The following is a 21,897-nucleotide window of genomic DNA, read 5'->3' as shown; positions in this document are numbered from 1 at the left end:
CATTTATGTGATAGTTTTCATTCTTTCAATATTTCATAAACTGATGGGGCTTTCCTTTTTTTTTTGCAAACAACCCTGGGGTTGATGAAAACATAAGTGCATTTTAAATGTTGAATACAAAATGAGTAGTCATAAATGAACTTTTGTTGTCTTTGAGCTGCAAGATTTCTGGAATAGTGTCTTTAAACAGTTCTAATTTCAGATAACAAGTTGGTTGTTAGGGGAGAAAATATGGAGGTCAGCAGGAAGGGGTTGCCTTGTTTCATAACTGCTGTGTTCGCAATCTGTGAGACCTAAGTTAAGAACTTGAGCAGCAGATATGTGGTGTTCAGTAGATGTCGGCTTATATTCATTACTAGTTTCTGTGCTTGAAAGTTCCTAAGATAAGAAAGTTTGGTCTTTGACTTTATGCATGCTTATTCAGACATTTTGATAGCAACATCTAAATTTATATCCTAATTTATTTTTGAATTTCCATAATTTCTGGTGTTTATTATTCTGCTGTTCAATTTTTAAGTATATAAAAACAACGGCTACATTTTTGTTTAACAGAAATTGCATTGAGGCAAAATTTCGATTATACAGATCTAAAAGCTGTTTATAAATGGATTTGTTGGCATTGAGTAATCCATTTCTAGCATGAACGTATTTAAATATATATAAATGGATTTGGCTTTTTTTCTGTTATAAGGTTTGGTGTTTAACTTTTACTTTGCTGCAGGGTGTGTAAAAATCTTTTTTTAATTTTCATGTCACATTTTTTCATAGGAAAAAAACTGTCTCATTAATTACTTTAAGTTGCATGAAAGTGCTACTGGTACCAGACTTTTTTTGAGGGGGAAAGAAGGGATGGGTATAAGAGTATTTTTCATCACTCAGTGTGTGTGGGCTGAGTAAAAGTCAGGGTGAGTGCAGTGGCTTCTTTTATTTTGGCTTGGTAAAAATTGTAGGTGTGTTATATTTCATGATAGTACATCCTCTGAAATGAAAGTTGTTTTGGTATACTCCAGTTATTTATGTGCAGAGACTATGTCTTGTTAATTCTTTGTACACTTGTGGGATAATCATTTGAAGCCTTTTTCTCAGCTATGATCTGCAAAATGTTAACTTATTCTAATTTCAATGAGCACCATTACTTCTCAGAATTGTAGACACATTTTCTGTTTCCTAACTACTGTTAGAAAACTGGGGGCAATATGGGACTGATTGTCAAGGCCTGATAACAGTTGTATGAGAAGAGCACACAATGGATGTAGAGTGCTACTGGTTGTGTTCAGGAGCTTCATTGGATGGTTGAAAAGGCTGCTGGCGGAAGCAGCTGTGTGGGTTCAAGTGGTCTAACTTGATCTCTCCCACTACATAGGAAAGCTTTGTTTTGAGATAGGAATTCGGTTTATATGTTTGATCAAGGTTCTGTACATATTCCATATGTACACTTTTTATCGTAGCCATCTTTAGCAGCTTCAGCACTAAATTGTCAGCTATTACGATTGTCTACCAATCAGTGATTTTCTGCCAAAACTTTTTACATTTTCAGAAAAAAACAGTCGGCATATGCCACCAAAAATGAAGAAGAAGAAGAAAAAAAAGAAAGAAAGAATTCATTTATTTGCCAAGTGATATTGCACTAGGAATTTAACTTGATAACGACCACCACTTACTTGATAAATGCCAATCACACTCACTTGCAGATGCCACTATTTGCACTATTGTTTGTACACCCTAAAATGTTATGTCTTCCACATACACATATACACATGCAGTTACACTCTCACTCTCTCCCTCATTCCCTTTTTTTCACATGCACTATACACTACCCAGGTATTTCAGAGTTGCCATAGATACCATAATATAAATGCAAGCAGGTATGTATGAATGCTCGCTCACACACTTGCACAATAATACATGACCCCCACAGACTACGAGAAGAAATATTACTGTTCATATTAGTCTCGACACAAGCCACGGCCGAGTTCAGGTAGCCTACTACTACTACTAAAAAAAAAATTCTGCAAACATCATTTTGTTTCTTTGAGCAACTTCTAAAATTACTGGAATGGTTTGCACACAAGCAGTTAGTTGTGCCACTTTTGACTCCTTCTGACCAGTCATTGGGAGCTAATTTCTTTTGGAGCTGTAGTAATTGGAATATGTCTGGTACATTGGAAATTTACGAAATGTCAGTTATTAAGCAATTGTAAAGTCACAATGCACCATTGATTGCATACTATCAGATTTTTTTGCATTAGTCAAAATAATATTGTGTAAGTTTGTTTTTCAAGAATTTGTTCCAGATTACAATTTGTCATAAAATCAGTCCCGAGCGGCTGTTTCTATTCACCATAGAGCACATGCTACAAAGAACTGTATAAAGCGATTAAAATATTGTGCAGTTTATTCTTATTGCTTTAAATCACCATCAACTCTCAAGGAATTTTTTCAGTGCTCAGAAAAACCGCCTTGAAACAACAGCTTTTTAGTGTTACATATTTTTTAAGAGATGTGCATATATTATATATCATGTGACATGCAGGTATTTTATATGATGCAATTCTTCCCTTAATGTCATGTGACTGTGAAAGCTTCAGTGTTAGGTTTCTGAGTGTATGCATCCATCTGCTGTTTCAAAACATAAACTCCAGTTTATATAAAAACAAGCTTTTTCTCCTTAAAAAAAAATTGGTCATAGTAGTGGTACACTGGTTGGTTTGATCATTCTGTGATAGGTCATTCAGTTTAAGCTACAGCCAATTTTAGAAACTTTCAGCCAGTTCTCATCCCTATAGTTTTGTAAGATGCACATTTTTGTATGCTGAAGTCTATTGTTCTTATGTTAGTATTATTATGTTGGTAAGAACGTAGCCATGCTGCAGAATAGAGATCAGATTTTGGTGGCTTTGGAGTTCATTTAGTTTTTATGTGAATGTGCAAGAATTTTACATAGTTGTAATTCTTCTTGCTTTAAAATCAGAATTTTGACAATGCTTCTTTCAGAAGATAGCTTTAGGAAACAATTTTGTGTTTGATTTCTTTGTATTTTTAGTAGTTTTGGTAGACTAGAATTTGTTGATTCCTCACTTGCCGTGGAGACACTGATTTATAACAATAGTAGTTCTGTCAGGACAGGTCATCACTGGGAGTCCTTGCAAAATTTGATTTTGTTTAAGTTTTGATCTTGCTAGTCAATAGAGTATGTTAGCACAGTAATACACACAAAACCAGATAACCTGAGACTTATTATCAAATGTGAGGTTGTTGGTGGGAACAGCCAAATTTCTTCTCTTACAATCTGCTGCCTTAGTCCAGTTTTAATTCCATTGTTTTCTATACTACCCAGCAGGTCCATTTTCACATGTTGAAATGACGTTAAATAACAGAGGTGAAGAGGTTTTAGCACAGGTGAAAGAATGAAAAGGTGATTGAGTGGTCTGGTAAATGGCAGCTACTGTTAGCTGGGCTTGAGAAGTGACTGGTTAAGGATTGAAGAGGTTGGCTTGTTGGGTAAGGGGCAAATACAATTCCCAGTTGTGCGTCCTTACCCCTTTCTTTTATTCTCTGACTCTTGCACTTTCCCTGATGTCTTTCTCATTAGCCTGGCTCGTCTGCCACCAGATTTTCTCGTGGCTTTTGCATTTCTTGCCGGTACCTGTTCCTAATTATTAAAAAAACCCAAAAAAACTATGGCATTTGTATTTAGGATTATATCTCTTATTGTGTAGCATCTGCTACAACTTTTTAGCAGCTGAGATGTTCTATTTTGTAATGTCCAGATGTAAAATAATAATATGTTACAAATCAGCACAGTGTGATCTTGAAGTAATACTAAAGTAATGCATTTTGCTGGCAAGATTGCCCAAAAGCTAGTAAAGGTGATTGTGCAGTTGCTCCCACAAGGCGACATTCTGCACAGTTTGTAGGAGGAGCTTGTAGCAGGCTAGACCCATCTTTTATCAACCCCATCCCTCTCCATCCTCAGGAGCTAAAGGTATTATCAGTCACATGGTTTTGTCTGGCTGATTAATCTTTTCCCCCCTCTTATAAAGAGAGCACGTTTTGGGGAAGACACAGTATCTGGATAAAGAGATTTCGCATAGGAAAGGAAATAGAACATGTATGATGAAAATTTATAAGGCTGGAAAGTGTGACAACTGGTCAGCGGGTTGTACAGTCTTGAAGCGTACAGATCTGACAAAGGGACTAAGAATCTAGACATGTTTACAAGTCTCTTGGTTACAGGGTGAGAAAGTATTTTTTTTTTTGGGGTCTCCTCTCTGCCTGGCATCTAACTGAATAATTGAAAGAAGTCAGTCTTTTCTCAGTCAAAAAATAGCAACCTTTCAGGCCTAATGTAACTTGGAGTCATTACATTTTCTGTAGAAGGGAGAGACTGTATGTTGAAATTCGGCAGAAAAGCCTGTGGAGGTCTCAAGCAGCATGAAAGAAAATGAGGTAGGGTGGTTTGGATTGGTGAGACTTTGTCTGAGGTTGGGATAATCAGACGGAGAAACCTCTTCAAAGTTCATGCTTGCCCTAAGGTAGAGAAAGCTTGCCTGTGGAGCTGTACAAAGAACAAGTACAACCCCCCTCCCTTCCTCAAGGCAGAAGGAGATTCTGTGCCCAGCCTGGGTAGGCTGATTTACTTTCCCACTGCCTTAATGGAGGTAGCCTAGTGATCGATGTTCCAGGCACAAGGGGAGAACCCCTGTGAGCATGGTTGATAGTCTTTGCCAGCTTTTGATTACTTCAGGGCTGTCACTCAGGGTTTCATGTCTGCTTCAGGTGCCCTTCAGATTAAAGTGAAGCACATGAAGGTCTCCTAGAGTTTCTACAAGTGTTGGAGCTTCTATCACTTTCCTGGTACTAGTGTATGTAGTAGTAAACATCTCAGTAAGCACATCTTGGTATAGCATATTGCTTGTACCTGGCCAAAAATTGCTTTCATATCGTCACAGAATAAAAATTTTGGACTAAGATAAGATGTGAATCCTGTATGTCAGTGGTCCCCAACCTTTCCTCGCCCGAGGGCCATACTGGGCATGATCTAAAATCTTATGGGCCAGAATATGGTGGTTTCTTTCAGAATCATGACATTAAAAATGAAATTATGTTGTCTGGTTATTCTTGTCACACTTGAAATTTTTTCATGCTGATCTATCTTATCAGTTTGCTTCCTATTTTTATATCTTAGGAGGGGTGGAATCGGTGTTTTACGCGGAGCCAGCAACTAAGGCTATATCACTGCAAGGCAGCCAGCCCTGTTAAGGAGACTATTGTTCAAGAAAAACTTATTTACTATCAGATACACAGTTCTTAATAGCAATAGGAAAACAGTGAATTTGTAAAAGAACTCAAAGCTTCAGTGTAATTTTTCGAAATATTGAGAAAAAGTTTGCTACAGGTTAAATGGGCTGAACAACAGGAGTTGGCGATTTCTGGCCATTTTTGCTGTTGGTTAAATAAGCATGTCAAGTAACCTGCAATATTTAAAAATGAAAAAAATAGCATGAAGGAGCAATAATGCTTCCATTTCTCAAATTGTATAGTGGGATGCATTTTTAACTAATGACTGGTTCAAGCTTTGTACAAGATAAATATTTTCCCAAATCTGAGTGAAATCCCTCCCCCTTCTGATCTTGAGCCTAAACATCACCAATCACTGAAAGAGGTCAAACTCGTAACATCTTGTTTATACACAGTACAGCTAATTACTCTGTTGTTCCAGCTCTTTGGCTTAAATCTTGACAGTGTAAACATACAATTCTGATCCTTGCATTGTTGACCTCTTTCTGTGCATGGTGTTGTGTGTATGCATGTATCTGAAGAACAGAAGGGTTATTCGAGATTTTGAATGTGTTATCTGGTATTGATCTTTATCCTTTCATAAATATATATTACTTATTGGATATTTAACTTTTAAGAGAATGTTAATTTGTAATTGATGACCATTACACATTTCTTGTTAATGTTTTACCAAACTGCGGGCATATACCAGATTCAAAAGATTAATCAGTAAATGAAACTTCAAGAAATGTATATTTTTTTCAGCCAGTTACACAGCCCCAGCTGTTGACTGTCAAGGTCCTTACAACCTTCAGTTACTTTCTGTTGATGCTACAGTAAGCCAAATGACAGTAAAATACCCCTGGTGTAGCATCTTACAAGTTTTTGTTTAAAAATAAAGTTCTGTATCTCTGGAATGGCTGCTGTGCTAGCATCCAGGGTGGTCTGGTGGTGCAGCAGATAGTGCCTGTCTGTGTCACCAATACAGTGAGGGTTAGGGTTCCTTGGTTCAACTCTCGTCTCAGGAACGCTGTTCTTTCTCTGCATGTAGCATCTGTTTACAGGGCTGGTTGCTGTGCTGTGATATAGCCTTAGTTGCTGGTTCCAAATAAAACACCGATCCCCCCCCCCTCTTCCCCTGTGCTAGCATCTGCAATTTTCCAAGTGTGCATTCTATGAATACCTTTCATTGTACAGCTTAAAAGTTGCCTCTTGGGTGTCTGCTGTGTTGATTACACTGGCATTTGGGAGCTGTTGCTGTACAGTAGATGTTTGGCATACCCTCTTCCCTTTTGGCAGTCACTTTCCTCTTCATCCGACTCTCTCAGTTCTTCCATCATCCCTCACCAGTAGCCTTCATCACCTTCACTCTTTAAGATAATCTGTAAAGATAAAAGGAAAAATGCTCTTTTAAGGTGTTAATTTGTGAAGTATGTGTTAAAGCATTGTACTCTTTTTTCCCAAAGTGTGTGAAAATGGTGGTATGTGTGGTTTGGAGGTGTAATACTGCTAATCCACCCTACAATTTACATGGTATAAACTCGTAAAAAAGTGGGTCACTAAGGACTATATTAGTATGCAGTGGATTTGTGAAGCCATTGCTAGTTCCTGGAGAAAATTCTTTTTTCTGTCTAAGAAGTCATTTCTTTTGCCTTGAGTTTACTTTTTATGTAAACAGTTTGTAATGTACAATAACTGACTTTATCAGTCTTGACATTACTCTTTATTCAGCGTTAGGAATACTTCACCTGTAAGGGTGGATGCATATGCCTCTATTTTATTTTAGGAAACAGTTCCGGAAGAATCTTTACCTTTGAGTGCTCTACCATAGTTAAAATGTGAGGGAGGAGGATTTTTGTTTTTAAGACTTGTTTACATGCAACCCTGCCTTATTGATATACATGGACTTTAAGCTTTAGCTGGAGTCCATCAACAGACAGAAACAGTGCTTACACGTAGCAGGTTTCAGAACACCTGCTCTTGTCATAGTGATTTCCCACTCTTTAGCTAAAAATAAAATTAGGTGATAAAATGTTTCTTTGTAGCACATTCTACACTTAAAAATTAAAGCTTAACATTGTTTTCCATTATAACATTTAACAGTTTAGGTGCAGCAGGCATTTCTATTTGATTTTGAGACTGGTGACAGTAAAAAGCTACTGATGTGCTGATAAATGAATTTTTGTAAAAATTTTAATACTTGCGACTATCCTCTGTAGGTTGTGAAAGTATTGTCCAAAATCTTGACCTGAATATTTAAAGATGTTGCAGCAAACATATATGGGATACAAAATGAAAAACCTTGATATTCTGTTTTGTAACAATCTGTTTTCGTTTTTGATTTCCACAATTCTGGTGTGCCTTACGTTTTTAAAGTTTCTTGTTCAGTGTCCCCCAACATCTTTTTCAACTGAAAAGAATTGCTCATTTTGTGTTGCAAAAACTGAACTAGAAATAGCTTTATCTGGTAAAAATATGGATCAAGTTATTTCTCTAAAAACAAAGTTGTGCGTGTGCTTTTTATCACAATATAACCCACACACACACATATATATACATCTTAATATAGCCATATGCATGTAACATACCATATCCAAATATAAACAGTATGGTCTGATTACAGCAAATCACATATACATGCAAGAATTTTGTTTCCAGTTTAGGTTTTTGCAACACAGCACATAGCTTTGTATTTACACAATGTTATAGAGTGTATTGTAGGTTGTTATTTTAAATAAACTTCAATGCTATGTATTTATAAGCCCTTCAGTAGTTTGCACATATTTAGACTAGAGAAAGCAATCTCGGCTATAGGTCTTAACCACTTTACTGTCATCTCACTATGCTTGGAGCATCAAAGTGCATACTGCGTTGGTTTTTAAAAAAAAATAAAGCTATGGCTTGACATTTTCATTGCTCGAACAGTTAAGACTAGATAACCTTGTTGACGTTAACTGGGTTATTTCCCATTATGTTTACAACTTTGTATGAAGGTTTGTCCTTCTAATCCTTCTCCTCATCTTTTTTTATCTTGTTTCTCTTCCATGGAACCAACACTAGTAGCTATGCTAAGTGTCTATGCCTTTCTTATTTCAAGGAATTTTCCCCTGGCAAAATTCCAGTAATTTTAAAGTTCAAATGATTTGTGTCAGCAGATCCAGTTTTCGTAATGCCACATGTGAACTGGCGTGCTTTCTGTTATTCTGAAAATTTAGACAGGTTCTTTAGGTCTTAAAAGAGTTTGGATACTTTTTTACATACCAAGGTTAAAGTTTTTTCCACTGCCACTTGAGTCTTTCCTTCATTTAAAATAGTGACTGCTGTAATACTCGCATTCATGTGCACATTCCATCTTTCTCTTTAACACACATATGTAATCAAACTTAACATTGTTATAAAAACATTTATACTTCAAGAAATTAGTGTTTGTGGTACATTTAAGCCATCACGAAGTTGAGCGTGCTTCTTTCAGAAAATATTTTCACTAAAAGACTTTCAGATGTTCAGTTTTATGCCATAGACTGGGCCAAGTTCCAATTTGGCAGGTGATACACAGTGCTTTTGTTTCCATCTTTCTGTTTTGCATTGTTCCCTAACATGTGATGCCAGACTTTGTTTCTTGAAACTGCACATTTTGGGAGTCAAACATACATGCAAGTGCATGGTTTCTGTGGTTATGTACAGATGAATGAATGTTGGTGAACAACTCGTGCATAACCTTCATATCAGTAATTCAGAAAAGGAATTACCTAGAAAAAATTTGTTAAATGTCTCTGGAGTGCAAGAAATTTGAATGGCTATGCATTCTGATAGGATACACTGCCATTGAAAACCTGTTTTTTAGTGAGCAGTAGCTCTGCTTTATACCAACATAAATGTGTAAAGATAATGTTAAGCTTAAACCAGTTTTGCAATGAATGCAGTTCATGTTTTATTCAAATATTTCATTTGTGATTGAGCTATTACTTTCTTTAGTGCTAATGTTAATTGCCAGTGTTATATGACCTGTTATTTCTGTATTAAGTGTTAAAAAAAGGTGTAAAAAATGTAAGAGCTGGCAAGATAAGGGAACTAAATGGGCTTAACATGTGGCATATTGAAGAGAAAGCCAACCCTCTTGTGGCACTTCTTTTCTTTGAGTAATCACAGTAATCTTTTGCTGCTGAGTTTTTGGTCACTGGCCTGAGCTTGTGACCTGCTCAATGTCAAGAGCAGTAATCACTCAACTGTAGTGTCTGTTTTAATCTGTTGATGCTTTCTGCAGATTATCAACAGTTAAAAGTCCTTTAATGTGACTCATTTTAGTGAGTCAAAAGTAATAGTACAAGAAATGATTGCAGATGACCTCTTTCTGGGGAATAAGTAGTCCTTTTATAATGCATGTGAGCTAACAAAATAAAGGTTGAGTATAGAGAAACTGGGGAGGCTATCAGTAAAACAGGATTAAGGAAGGAATTTATGAAATTTATGATAAGGAAATAATAGATGTAATTGTAGACCATAGGATGTGATTTTCATAGCCTTGTTGCATAGACTGAGTTCTCACATGAAATGGGATATTTAGCATACTTATGAAGAAGTGGCTGTTTTTTGGAGGGAGGGAAGTTTGTGGGTGGGGTTTTGTCAGGGTTGGCTAATCTTCAACACCATGGTTAGTGTGGCATAAATGCAAATTCAGTTTTTGAAAATAAATGTTTGGTAGGGCACCTGAGATCTTGCTCGGTCTTCACTTCTGCGAAGCAATAGATATGTGGTCGCTGGGCTGTGTCATCGCTGAACTTTTCCTCGGCTGGCCTCTGTATCCAGGTTCCTCAGAGTATGATCAGGTTGGTTGGTTGAGTTTTCTTCACTTTTCAGATCAGTGTAGCAATATAAAGAATGGGTAAATGTTCATTGAGAAACATAATGCATTAAAAGGACCAAATTCTAATTCCTGAATCCAATCATGTATTGTTATGTTTAAGTTCATTTTCTTTGAGAAAACATGTAACTTTATACTAAAGGGAATTTTTTTTCCTGGCAGATTCGCTATATTTCCCAGACGCAAGGACTCCCAGCTGAGCATCTGCTTAACAATGCGACAAAGACCTCCCGCTTCTTTGTTCGTGACAATTCCGACAGCAGCTACCCCTTCTGGAGGCTAAAGGTGAGTATTTTAAAATCTGAAGTAATATAAGAGTTTGTTTAACCTTTTGCACTTTGACCATAGACCATATAAAGAGGCTTGAATCATATTCCCACATTACATTTCTCAAATGCTTTATATTCTTACAGTAGCATTAAATAAGCATTGGGTTACCCACAGTTTATTAATGTTCATACAATGTGCATACATCGAAATGATTAGAAGTGTTTTGATCTTTCACAGTATTATTCTGCTTAAGCCTGTCAATAACAGAATATTGCTTTCAGTCCATAAAGATGCTGGGCATGTCATAATGTTGAGAGTGGAATAAGACTCTTGAATTGTTGGATTATTTTTTTTAAAGAAACACCTAAGTTTGCAGTTTTGAAACACACAAGTTTTCGTCATCTAATTGTTCTTATTCCAGTCCCCTGAGGAGCACGAAGCAGAGACAAAGATCAAGTCTAAAGAAGCTAGAAAATACATTTTTAATTGCCTGGATGACATTGGGCAGGTGAGAATTCACTGAAAGTAGTTCTTTGCAACAAGCCAAAAGCTTTGTTTAAATTAATAATTTGTCATAATTGTCTTTAAGTCTGAATAAATGTAATTTTAAATGATTGTAGTTCATACCATGAGCCATTTTAACGCTTAGAGCACGATTGTGGTTCTGCTGGGGAAGCACAGGAAAGCAATTTTCATTACTTTTATTGCTAAGTTCAAGCTTTCTCCTTTCCAAAACTGTAAAGGTTTTATGGGCTAATGATTACCATCTTCTTGGTGTGACATGTTTACCATTGTCTTTGGAATATCTGTTCCATGAATTAATCATATAAATTTTTAGGTTACTGTTAATGCAAGCAGTCGAAAAATCCAGTGAAATAATGTACAAATTTAGATTGATGTTTGAAGTAAGCCATTGACACTCCTTCCTGTTTTCACCCATGTCCACCTTATTGTCTCAAACACCACGCACTATCCTTTTACCTTGTTTTTGGTGCTGTAGATCAATGTGCCTACAGACCTGGAGGGAAGTGAATTGCTAGCAGAAAAGGTAGACAGGAGAGAATTCATTGACCTCCTAAAGCGCATGTTGACATTGGACCAAGAGCGCCGCATAAAGCCAGGAGAGGCTCTCCTGCACTCCTTTGTGAACATGGCACATTTAGCAGATTACTCCCATTTGGGGATGTAAGTATCTCATATTGAAAGCCCCTTTGCATTGTTGGGAGTACGATTTCTTGCTGTATTTGTGTGTCTGGAGTCGATTATACCATTGACCCTTTCTTTAAGATCTCCTGGTCACTTGCTGATGGTAGGGGTAGGACCTGTAAATGTAACTCGCTGGCCAGGAAGCACAGAATTGTGAACAAACCAGTGAGCAGCTGCACTTTTCCCATGGTATATTTCCCAGAGATTTATAGTGCAAAGAAGTCTTTTTGATTATATTGTGTGCATGCATTTAAAGAATTTTATCACATTCAGGAAGTATCCACATAATGAAAATGTGAATAATTGTGCAAAATAAACATTATTTACCATTTAGGACAAGTGGTGGTGATGGGGAACGGTTCTTTGTGTGAATTTGGTTGGTTTTTTTTTTGTGTGTCAACAAATATGCAGAGCTGATAAACCCCTACAACTCATGGAGTGTGTCTGAGCCCCCCAATACCCCTTCCCCTTAATAACCAACATCATTTTAGGGAAAAAAGTTCACAGCAGTCATTACCACCACCATCTCAGAATTTTTAAACAGTAAGGTTTTGTGTCAAACACATTATTTGCTTACAACAATGGCTAGAAAATAAAGGCTTGTTTTTTGTGAATTAAAAAAAATTTCCCCATTCTCTGCAGCACCAAACAGAGTGTGCAGGCTATGGACATCTGCCGCAGGACACAAAGTGGAGTATATGACATCAACCAGAACTCAGCGAGCCTAATGCACAACATGGTGCCCTCCTCAAATGGCAGCTTTACCCTTACTTTCAACAACAACCAAATTAACAACCAAATCAATGCACTTCACTCACAGGTGAGCATTTAGCCATCATCGAATAAGTTTGTTATATAAAGGCTTCAAAATGATAAGATACCAAGGAAGTTTAACAGCAGACATGTTTGCTCTTCTGACTACTTTATTAAGAAACCTTCATTTGGACAATTCATGTCATTTGTATGCATGAGCTAAATGTGGGTTTCTTTGTATCATTGAATCAATTCTTTTCTTTTTTTGTTTTCAGATGGCTTCCCAAAATCTTGGTGCTGGCCAGGGGGTGGGAGAAATCCCATACTTGCAGTATTCCCTCCAGTCTGGTTACCTGCCATACCCTCCCCAGCAGCAGCTGGGCCCTTCTGTGGCCACACAACGCCAGTCTGGCCAGTTTACCTGTTCAGACCCCTTCCGCCAGTCTCTATGCGTTCCATCGCTTGTGGTTCCAGCTCCATTGCCAAGTAAGTCTCAACAGATCTTTCTAGTTTATTATTCACTTTGCTTCCAACAACCAGAGACACACCTTGCAGGCTGACAGCTTCTCTGTAGTGGGATTAGCAAGAGAAAAAGTAAAAAATAAATGTGGAGTGGGTGGGATATGTGACTAGTTTTTGAAGCACTGGTTGAACACAAGGAATGACTTATCTGTATCATACGGTTTGTAGTTTTAAAAGTTTTTCTCCACATTTTGACCACTTAATGTTTTCACAAAGATTCTAAATACATAGTTGAGTAACCCTGTTCTTTCACCACCTACTTGTAGATGTATCTGAAAGATCAATATAAATTTATTTAAATGACATACTTTACCCCCTTTTTTATTAGGTCTTAACTCCCCAACAAGGCCTAGTGCTGTTTCCATGGTAACTCAAGCTCCTCAGACCTTGCAGTTGCAGCCACAGCTCATCAGTCAGGTAGAGTTCCACTTTCTTTTTAAGTTATGGCGCAGGTTGCCAGTGTTTCACATTTCATTCTTTGAGTACCAGCATTTTAAGCTGTTTGTCCTTGATGCATTTAACTTTTTCTCCAATATATTTTTTTATGGTTATTTTGTTCTCCGAGAATTTAAATTAGTTTTTTTTAATTTGGTAGTCTTGGGTCCACTTCTTTAGTGACAGCAGATTTTCCCAAGATGTTTTTATGTATATAGGTGATCTCCAATTTTATTTCTTAATTGTCTGAAATCATGAATTCATTTTAAACCTGGTGGGTGTGCCACACTCAGAATGATTGTCTTCCTGTATGGCACGTAGTATTAAGCAGCAGTTGCACAATATCTGGCACTATTTTCTTTTCATTTGTTTTACCAACAATTAAGTTTTTGTTTTATGTATTTTTCTTCTTTCTTGAGTATTGTGTTATTTTGGAATCAAGAGTAATGGTAGTAGATTTGTGCTTATTTTTTTAATTTATTTATTTATTTATTTATTTTTGCTTTTGATGTCGACATGGTAGATGCCATTGTTCCAGCCAGACAACTGAAAGGAACAATTTAGCAAATAAAAGGTTTCAACACCACATTGCACAATCTGCACCAGGCTTTTGAAGTCGAGATTATAGTTTATGATTACCAAATTTCACAAAATAGGTAGCGTGATTGAATGATTTGCCAAGACTGTAATTTTTTTTCATAGGCTCTTACTAAATTGATTTAAATAGTGATTGAAACATTTATTCTAAGAACCAGCGAACAGAGTTATGTGTAGCTTATTGCTGGTGCTTCTGTTTGTGTGGATGTCTTAAGTGTTTAAAGATACTGTTAAGTTTATAGAGACTGTCAAGGTTTAGTTTATGTTGTATTGGTATAAAAAAATGCTTATTAATCTGAGTTGAAAATTATTTAAAACTAAATTTTAGTAACAGTTTATTGGTAACTAGTACATATATGATTTTGCGTAGCTCAATTTTTGCTGCTTAAAGGATAAAGGTTTATAGCACAGATAGCAGGGCATAGAATCATTTTTGAAAACTTTCTTTTAGCATTCTTATTGCACTCTCTTATTTAAATATGGCAGAAGAGATTTAACTTTTTCCTATAAGTAAAGTTTTGTTTACTCAAAATATATTTTAAAAATCACTTTTTTCAGCAAGTAAAGAAAAGCTACAGTCATTTTAGAACTAAACAGGATTGAATGTTTTCAGATTTATTAAACAAAATAATATACAGTGGAACCTCGGTTAGCGAACGCCTCGGATAGCGAATATTTCGGTTAACAAACAAAAATTTCGTTAAAAGTTTGTCTCGGATAGCGAACAAAATTTCGGATACCGAACAGCCACGTGAACCACACGTGACCGACCAGCGTGTCATCATTCGCGCTCGAGACACAGCTACGATCAGTCGTTCCTTATCTATGCGCATCCTTCTTATTTAGTGATTTTTGTGCTTTATTTTAATAAGATAATCCTCAATAATGGCTCCAAAGAAGATTAAGAGCAAGTAATAGTAGTGAGGTAATGACAAGGAAGCGGCCAACAAATGAATTGAAAAAGGAAATGATTTCAAAGTATGAAGGTGGCATGCGTCTGTCGGATATGTGATGTCGTATTACCGAAGAGTTTTACAAGAAAGGCAGAAGGAACAGACACTGGACAAGTTTTTTCCTTTAACCTCAAAGCTACTGAAAAGGGAAGTCACCCCCGATTTTATAATGTCACGTGTGCTCATGGAGGGGGGATCAAAGCAGTAATTCCACCCCTTCCTCCCCTCACCTGCTTCCAACCACGCCGTCAAAACGGAAAGTTTTCTGATGTTTAAATGCTTTCGTTAATGTTTTTATGTTTATTTAACTCCATTTATATTGCATTATAACTGTTCTCATTAAAAAAATACCTATATAGCCTGTAACTTTCAAATATTAGCGAGTCAACAGGGGCTGGGAACCAATTAAATCTATTTCCTTTATTTCTTATGGAAACAATTGTTTCGGATAACGAACATTTCGGATAACGAACAGCTTTCCAGAACGGATTAAGTTCGTTAACCGAGGTTCCACTGTATCAAGAGAGACAGTATATTTTATGCACGTAAAGGAATTTAAGCTGTTGATCTGCTGGGAAGAGACCATTTATGCTGTATGATCACGCTTGGTTATAATTTTGAAAGTCTTGCAAATTTTGCCATCTAGCTGCTGGCACAGTTTTACAGTTGCTGAATGCTGTAGTTTAAAACCTGCAGATAAAAAGACTCCTACCCAACCCATGAGAACAAAGGAGTTTACGCATTGCTTTTAAAGAAAGATTATGTCTTAAGAGTTTGGAGGAAAATGTGACATAAGCTATCAAAGAAATCTACCAGGCAGGGGGAGAACGTCCACCTGGCTTGGCAGTGTGTGAAACATGGTAGCCTTTAAGCTATTGGAGAGAAAGGTTTGAGAAAAAAATAAATTTCATTTTAAGTTTGTGAGGATGACAGGTGGGGGTCAGGAGACAAAGGGATAGGGGTATGCTGATGAGGTGGCAATTCCGTTTTCATTCAACATTGCATCTGCTGGTAGTTAGGTAAGTGGAGCAGGGGAGACAATCCAGATGTACGCAAGATACCCCAGAAGTACTGTTTTTATTTTGTTCTAGCAGACTGTGTCCTCTCAGCACCTGACGCCCGTCACCATGATTGACAATGGTAGACCTGTGTTCATGGCCGTATGTACCACTACTTAGTCTACTTGTGTACTGCTTTTGGATCCATCCTCTGGGTGTTTCTGTAGTTTCAGATTTGTTTGTGTGTGTAAACCATATGCTGCTGTGTGCACGCTCCTCTTCTTACTCTTGTTCTTAAAATGTAAATTTCATGTACAGGTTTTCTTACCTCCTCTTTCCATTTTGCAGCTAAGCTGCCTTTGATTGCATTTTGTCATGAAGCTCATTTTGGCCTTCTTGTCACCTTTTTCGTGTGTTTTTTGCTGACAGTTGGGTATTTTTTAAAGTAACATGGAACTGGGGTCTTCTTTGATCGTTTAACTTAATCCATTACATATGTATGAATTTCTTCCGGAACTAAAACTGCCGCCTAAAATAGTTTAGTATTTTTTTCATTGAAATGACCACCAAGAGTATTCATCTGTGTGCTATGATGCAGTTTATATTTGATTAATTAAGTTACATTTAGACATTCTTCTTTTCTCTTTGGAGGATGGTACTGATAATGGGAATGATGTCTGATAAAAGCTTCAAAATGTCACGTGCTTGCTACAGAAAGTTTTTAAAAGACTGATAGTAGCACTTGATTGTTGTTTTTAAAGGACGTAAAAAGATTTTTGTAGGTCCTAATTTCGCATAAAAGTAACAATAGTATAAACTTGTATAATTGTGTAAAAGAGTGAAATTATTAGTTCAAGGATCAGGGTGTAAGTACATGTCACGCTTGGTGGCACAGCTTCTAAAGTGCTTGTCACCAATGAGAATCAGGTGCCTGGGAGTGAGTTCAGCTCTCATCTCAGCATGGTGTTTTTTTCCATTATGGTGTTTTTTTCTCTCTGCACTTGCTGACTGCAAAGCAAAGCTTTGATATGGTCTTTTAAAAATTGAAAAATTCTGTTATGTAGCCCTGGCTGTATGCTAAAAATGGCTGAGGGTGTAAAGTATAAGGTGTGGTACCTACTAACTTTGCTCATCTGAGCACATCCGTCTTTTACCTTACATATGAACACTTAACCGCTCTTGTCTCTACTGACTGCCATGGAAATGTGTTTCAGAGTTGACATACAAAGTGACTTGTTTGTTTTCTGTATTCCGAATATTATAAGGCTCTGATCTTTTTATATTGGTGTTATATGCAAAAATGCTATATTGCTAATTTAAGGCACTAACGAATAAAATCTGTCTCAGTAATACTTTCTGTATATATATATTAGATAAAATATATATCTAACTTGTAAAACAGAAACGCCAAGTGTGGAGTAACTTGAAACTCAGAGAAAGTATTTGGCATGGCTCTGATTAAACTGCAGTGTTATGCACGTTTTTGCTTATTTTCCATGTTAGATTCTTCAGGTTAGGCTTTTGGTTTAGTGCATATCAAAATTTGATAGTCTGTCATTTGTATTAAAAATAAGTTTTCGTTGTGTATAACCTAGTACCATCAACATTATAATGAAATGTGGAGACAGTAATGTTTAATAACACAACAGAAGTGACAAAAAGAATCCACCCTTGGGAGAACATTGCTTCCTGAAGTATTTGACAGATTTGTTCCCCCCCCCCACCCACCTCATCTTTGAAAGAGTTGATCGCCAGCCTTATAATGATGATTGCTTGGTTTTGGAGATTGCAGAGTATATTAAAAATAAAACCAAGCCAGAATGTTTTGGTCTGGCCTACGGTTTACTTGTGAAACCTCTCATTTTGTTCTTGGTAAAGATGGGGGTGGGGTGGAGTGGGGTGTAACAGCATGTGTTGTCTTAATGACAGAACTTGAGTAAGGTAGGCTGATAACACCTCTCCATGTTTTCTCCTACAGGTATCTGATGCAACAATCTTTGTGCTTATGCTCTACATGCAAGCTTAGTCAAATTGTGGCTTGCCTTCCTATTTTCTTCCATATAGAAGGTTTTGGATATTTTATTCTCAATGCCTAACCTTCCACACTTTCTCCTTTTTTTAGAATGTCTTGAGTACAAGGAGCTTAAAACTGAAGCAAAGGCCGCCTCCCACCCCTCAGTCTTATTTCCACCATTTCTCATTTTTAATCAATGATAGTTTTTTCATGTTGAAATACTTTGTAGTTTTTTATTTTATTTGTGCTTTGAAAAGGTAGATAACAAAGATGTGAAATTCAAAAGCAGAAAAAATGCCATAGGGCATCTTTGGTGTCATGTCTCTAAGGGAGGGACTTTGTGAGTTGCTTGCTTGCTTATTTCAGCCAAGGCCATATTGATTTAGCTCTGTATTTGATGACTTCTGAGGTCAGGGAGAAATATGTATATTGTTATTAGTGGTTTCAGCCAAGCTGTGGGGTAGCTAAGTTTTAGACTGGCATCTGAAGTCAGTAATGTTCAGCTGGGCCTGCCATTTGATGCTTTTTTTAATTCCGACTGCAATGAAATCATTAGTAGTTGTAGGTTGTTATTGAACAGCCAATAGAAATTTCTTGTCTGCACATGAGTGTGCAGTGTGTTCTCAGCTGAACAGGTGTTCATTGGCTATAGGTTGAGCTGCTTTGCTATGACATAGTCTTAGTTTAAAAAAATAGGCTTAGTTGCTGGTGGTTGTTGGCATTTAAGTATTGTTAAACTTGATAGCTCGACTTCATTAAGAGCAAAGCAGTTATTGTGCATCTCCATTTGTATGTGGATAGTGTAGGGAATAATTAGGCATGATAAAATGAATAAAAGATACCATTGATACTCTTCGTCTAATAGTTATATTTTTGGTATGCAAAGTCCTATTAAATACAACAACCATCCTTGTGCTAAGGTAGCGAATGCAAAGAATACAAGAAAATAAACATAAAATATTTTAGGACGTCATTTTCAGAATATCATCAGTGTGTCATAAATTATAAAAAAAATTATATAGATAAATAAACCTTGGGAATTTTTTTGCATTCTAGTCATTTTAATCTTCATTTTAATAGTATGGAAGTAAAAAGATTTTAATGCCAGGAACATCAGAAAAGAGGAAGATGTGTTAGCTAAGTAAATGTGAATTATTTTTGTTTTTTGTTTAGATTTTTCTTTTGGCCATTACAGCCATGTTAAAAACAGCTGTTTTGCTTTTCTACAAGAATGGGTGGCAGCCATTCCAGCAGTGATCTGATATCCAGATGTCCAGAATGACAACCGATTGCTACATCAGCTTTTACTTAAAAGGAACAGCTATGTCATTTCTTGGGAGACAGACCTGTTGCCTTTCTCTCAAAAAATAAATTTCAGTTTGTAACATATTTTAATTTCCATTTCACAAATTCGTAGAAATTGTGTGCACCTGACTAATGCCATAAACAGTCTTCAAGGGAAACATTTCCAGAAGGAAGCAAGTATGATTTAATTTCCACAGCAGCAATACAGATCATGATGGTCCAAGCACCATCCTTAGCGTAGTTTTGGAACAGCAGAGGAGAATGACTAATTAATTTTTAAGGGGGCAACTTTTTTTCAGCAAGCAATGTGTGCAGCTAACCAAGTTGTACAGTGTAATCACAGCACTAGCATATGCTTTTAGTGATCTTGCCTGCTCCTTCATACAGGCTATGAAATTTGCAGTTTGTGTCTCCTTGCAGGATGTGTCATGCTTTGTGCAGATCTGTTGTTCTTGCACTGCCACATGCATGCCTGTATTTTAACCTGAAACAACTTGTTAACAAAGATTCTTTTTGTTGATTATCATGTCCAGTCTACATAATGGGCATTCCTAAAATCTGATGCTTGTTTGGGAAATACAATTTTTTAGATTTAAATAATGGTAAGTTCTACAACTTTAAATTAATGAAATGTCGAGAAATTAATTTGTTAGATTACTTGCCATGTAGAGTTGGGGGGCTTACGAAAGTAGAATAAGGAAGGTAAATGATAGAAGCATGCTAATGGATCCTGTTTAGTTTCACATTTGTTTGGTCATTTTCAAATGCACACCATCCTTTGTGATTACAGAATGCTCATGTCAACTCCTGGCCAGGGAGTCGCCAAGTGCTGATGGGGTCCTGGCAGCATCTGCCAACATTATCAACACAGCGCACTGTGGCACAGACCTTGGTTCCCGATGCTTTGGCTTCAGCTGCAGCAGACTCCTGGCGACAGTCAATCATGGTTGGTGAAGCTTTTGACCAGTCACCCGCCCTCCTGCCTTTGGTGAGACTCCTTGGCTGCATTTGTTAACTGGAAACGTGTGAATGATGTAGCTTTCCCCTTTCACCTTTGGGAACACAGGCAAATCATTTTTGGCTGCTTTTGGATTTCATATTTCATGATAAAGGTAAAACATCTCTATTCTACAGGATGATGCAGGGCTTTCAGCATATAGCAGTAAATGCTGGCCATTATTATTAAAAGTTCATGATGGTGTTTACTGTAAAAAATATCCTAGCAAAAAAAAAAAAAAAAAAAAAAAACCAAACAAATAACCCCCCCCCCCCAGATTTTAGTAGTGTTGACTGTTGCATTTAATGTTACAGAACTCCAGCTCTCAGCAGTGGAATCTGGGTATGGTGCCATCCACTTACCAGCTATCTCGCCATGCCACCACTGCATCACACTCTAGCAAACGCCATCCAAAGCAAAGGTATACATTGCTGTTAAAAAAGCAAATTGGTTGGAAATTCTTATTAGGCAAAAAATAATTTGGCATACTTCTTTTGGTAAAGACATACCAGTACAGCACAATGATATTTTGATCGTATTTGTGATCAGATAGGTGAGTTAATAGTCTCAATGGAGGATTCTTCACCCTGCTGCTTTCAAATGCAAGCATCCTGTGAGTTGGTGCCAGATTTGGTCCTTTGCCTTTCCTGGCTTTCATGTTGATGTTTTATCCAGATTCTCCCTTTGTGCAGTCAGCTTCTTCATGATGAAACCTATTGTTAAAAAGTTTTCCAAAAAATATATTTTTATGCATGACATTGTTGCAGGGTTTTTTTGTATTTTAAATATGCACATCTAGACACCTGTTTTGGAATGTCTTAACTGACATTTGTGTGTGCTGCAGTCGTCACAGCAAGGAAACAACATCAACTCAGCTTTCCCCTGTCAAAAAGCGTGTGAAAGAGAGCACACCCCCACAGGCTGAGATTGTTAGCTTTGATGAGATGCTGCAGGTGGGCAGTGAGTGGGCGGTGCCCTCTGGCACCTTTGTCTATGAAACGAGCAGAGTTGGAGACAATCGTCATACCATTGTCATCAGAGACTCACCGTCGCCTTCTCACAGCATCATCACCATTAGCTCAGACAGTGAGGATGATGGAGAGGGTCGTGGCCTGACTTCCCACCATCACCACCACCACCATCACCATCACCACCACCACAGCTCTCATCATCGTACTAGGGGGTGAGTTCTTACATAAGCAGTGATTCACCAAATAAAATTAAAACCAGCAGTTATCAAATCATCACTTTTACACAGTTACTATTTTATTAAATTTTAATGCTTCATGGAGTAAATTCCATTGCATGGAAATTATAAAAGAAATAGTTTGTCTAAGTTCTGTAACTCATATGGGTCACATCACATTCCCGCTATTGACCACTTGATCAGTAGTATTTAAATATATCCATTAACCTATAGTAAAGACAGCCATCAGTGGCACACGGTTTTAAAGAGCATTTTTAAACAGTTATGTGGTGTGACTTTAAGAAAATTGTTTTTCTTATATTTAAATGAAAGATGGTAATTAAATGTGATGGAGTGCTCAGAATGCGAAGTAGGTCAAAAGGTAAAAATTGAAAAAAAAAAAAATTTGCACAATGTATCGAAATATAAATTACCAAACAAACACATTTTTTTGTTAGAATATGCATTAGAATTTAAGTATCACTATTTTCTTGCCATTTCAGTTGTCAAAGTACGAATT

At 37.0% G+C, this 21,897-nt stretch overlaps 1 protein-coding gene across 4 annotated transcripts in view; it reads left to right on the top strand.

Annotated features, from left to right (window-relative positions):
- The window catches only part of LOC112560465 (homeodomain-interacting protein kinase 2-like), a 40,512-nt gene that overhangs the window by 4,338 nt on the left and 14,277 nt on the right, over nt 1-21,897 (top strand). The window contains exons 3-13 of one of the 4 annotated variants that reach the window (XM_025232337.1): nt 9,983-10,106; nt 10,304-10,426; nt 10,833-10,919; nt 11,412-11,596; nt 12,260-12,437; nt 12,646-12,856; nt 13,221-13,309; nt 15,972-16,037; nt 19,985-20,182; nt 20,506-20,612; nt 21,036-21,374. In XM_025232337.1, the coding sequence (XP_025088122.1) occupies nt 9,983-10,106; nt 10,304-10,426; nt 10,833-10,919; nt 11,412-11,596; nt 12,260-12,437; nt 12,646-12,856; nt 13,221-13,309; nt 15,972-16,037; nt 19,985-20,182; nt 20,506-20,612; nt 21,036-21,374 (1,707 nt within the window). Of the gene's footprint in view, nt 1-9,982; nt 10,107-10,303; nt 10,427-10,832; nt 10,920-11,411; nt 11,597-12,259; nt 12,438-12,645; nt 12,857-13,220; nt 13,310-15,968; nt 16,038-19,984; nt 20,183-20,505; nt 20,613-21,035; nt 21,375-21,897 lie in introns of all 4 variants that reach the window. The other 3 variants (XM_025232338.1, XM_025232336.1, XM_025232339.1) reach the window with 3 other exon arrangements.

This window comes from Pomacea canaliculata, linkage group LG3 (assembly GCF_003073045.1).
Source record: "Pomacea canaliculata isolate SZHN2017 linkage group LG3, ASM307304v1, whole genome shotgun sequence".
NCBI classification, from domain to species: Eukaryota; Metazoa; Mollusca; class Gastropoda; order Architaenioglossa; family Ampullariidae; genus Pomacea; species Pomacea canaliculata.
Note: the sequence above shows the minus strand (reverse complement) of the source record. Positions and strands in the feature narration are given on the sequence as shown.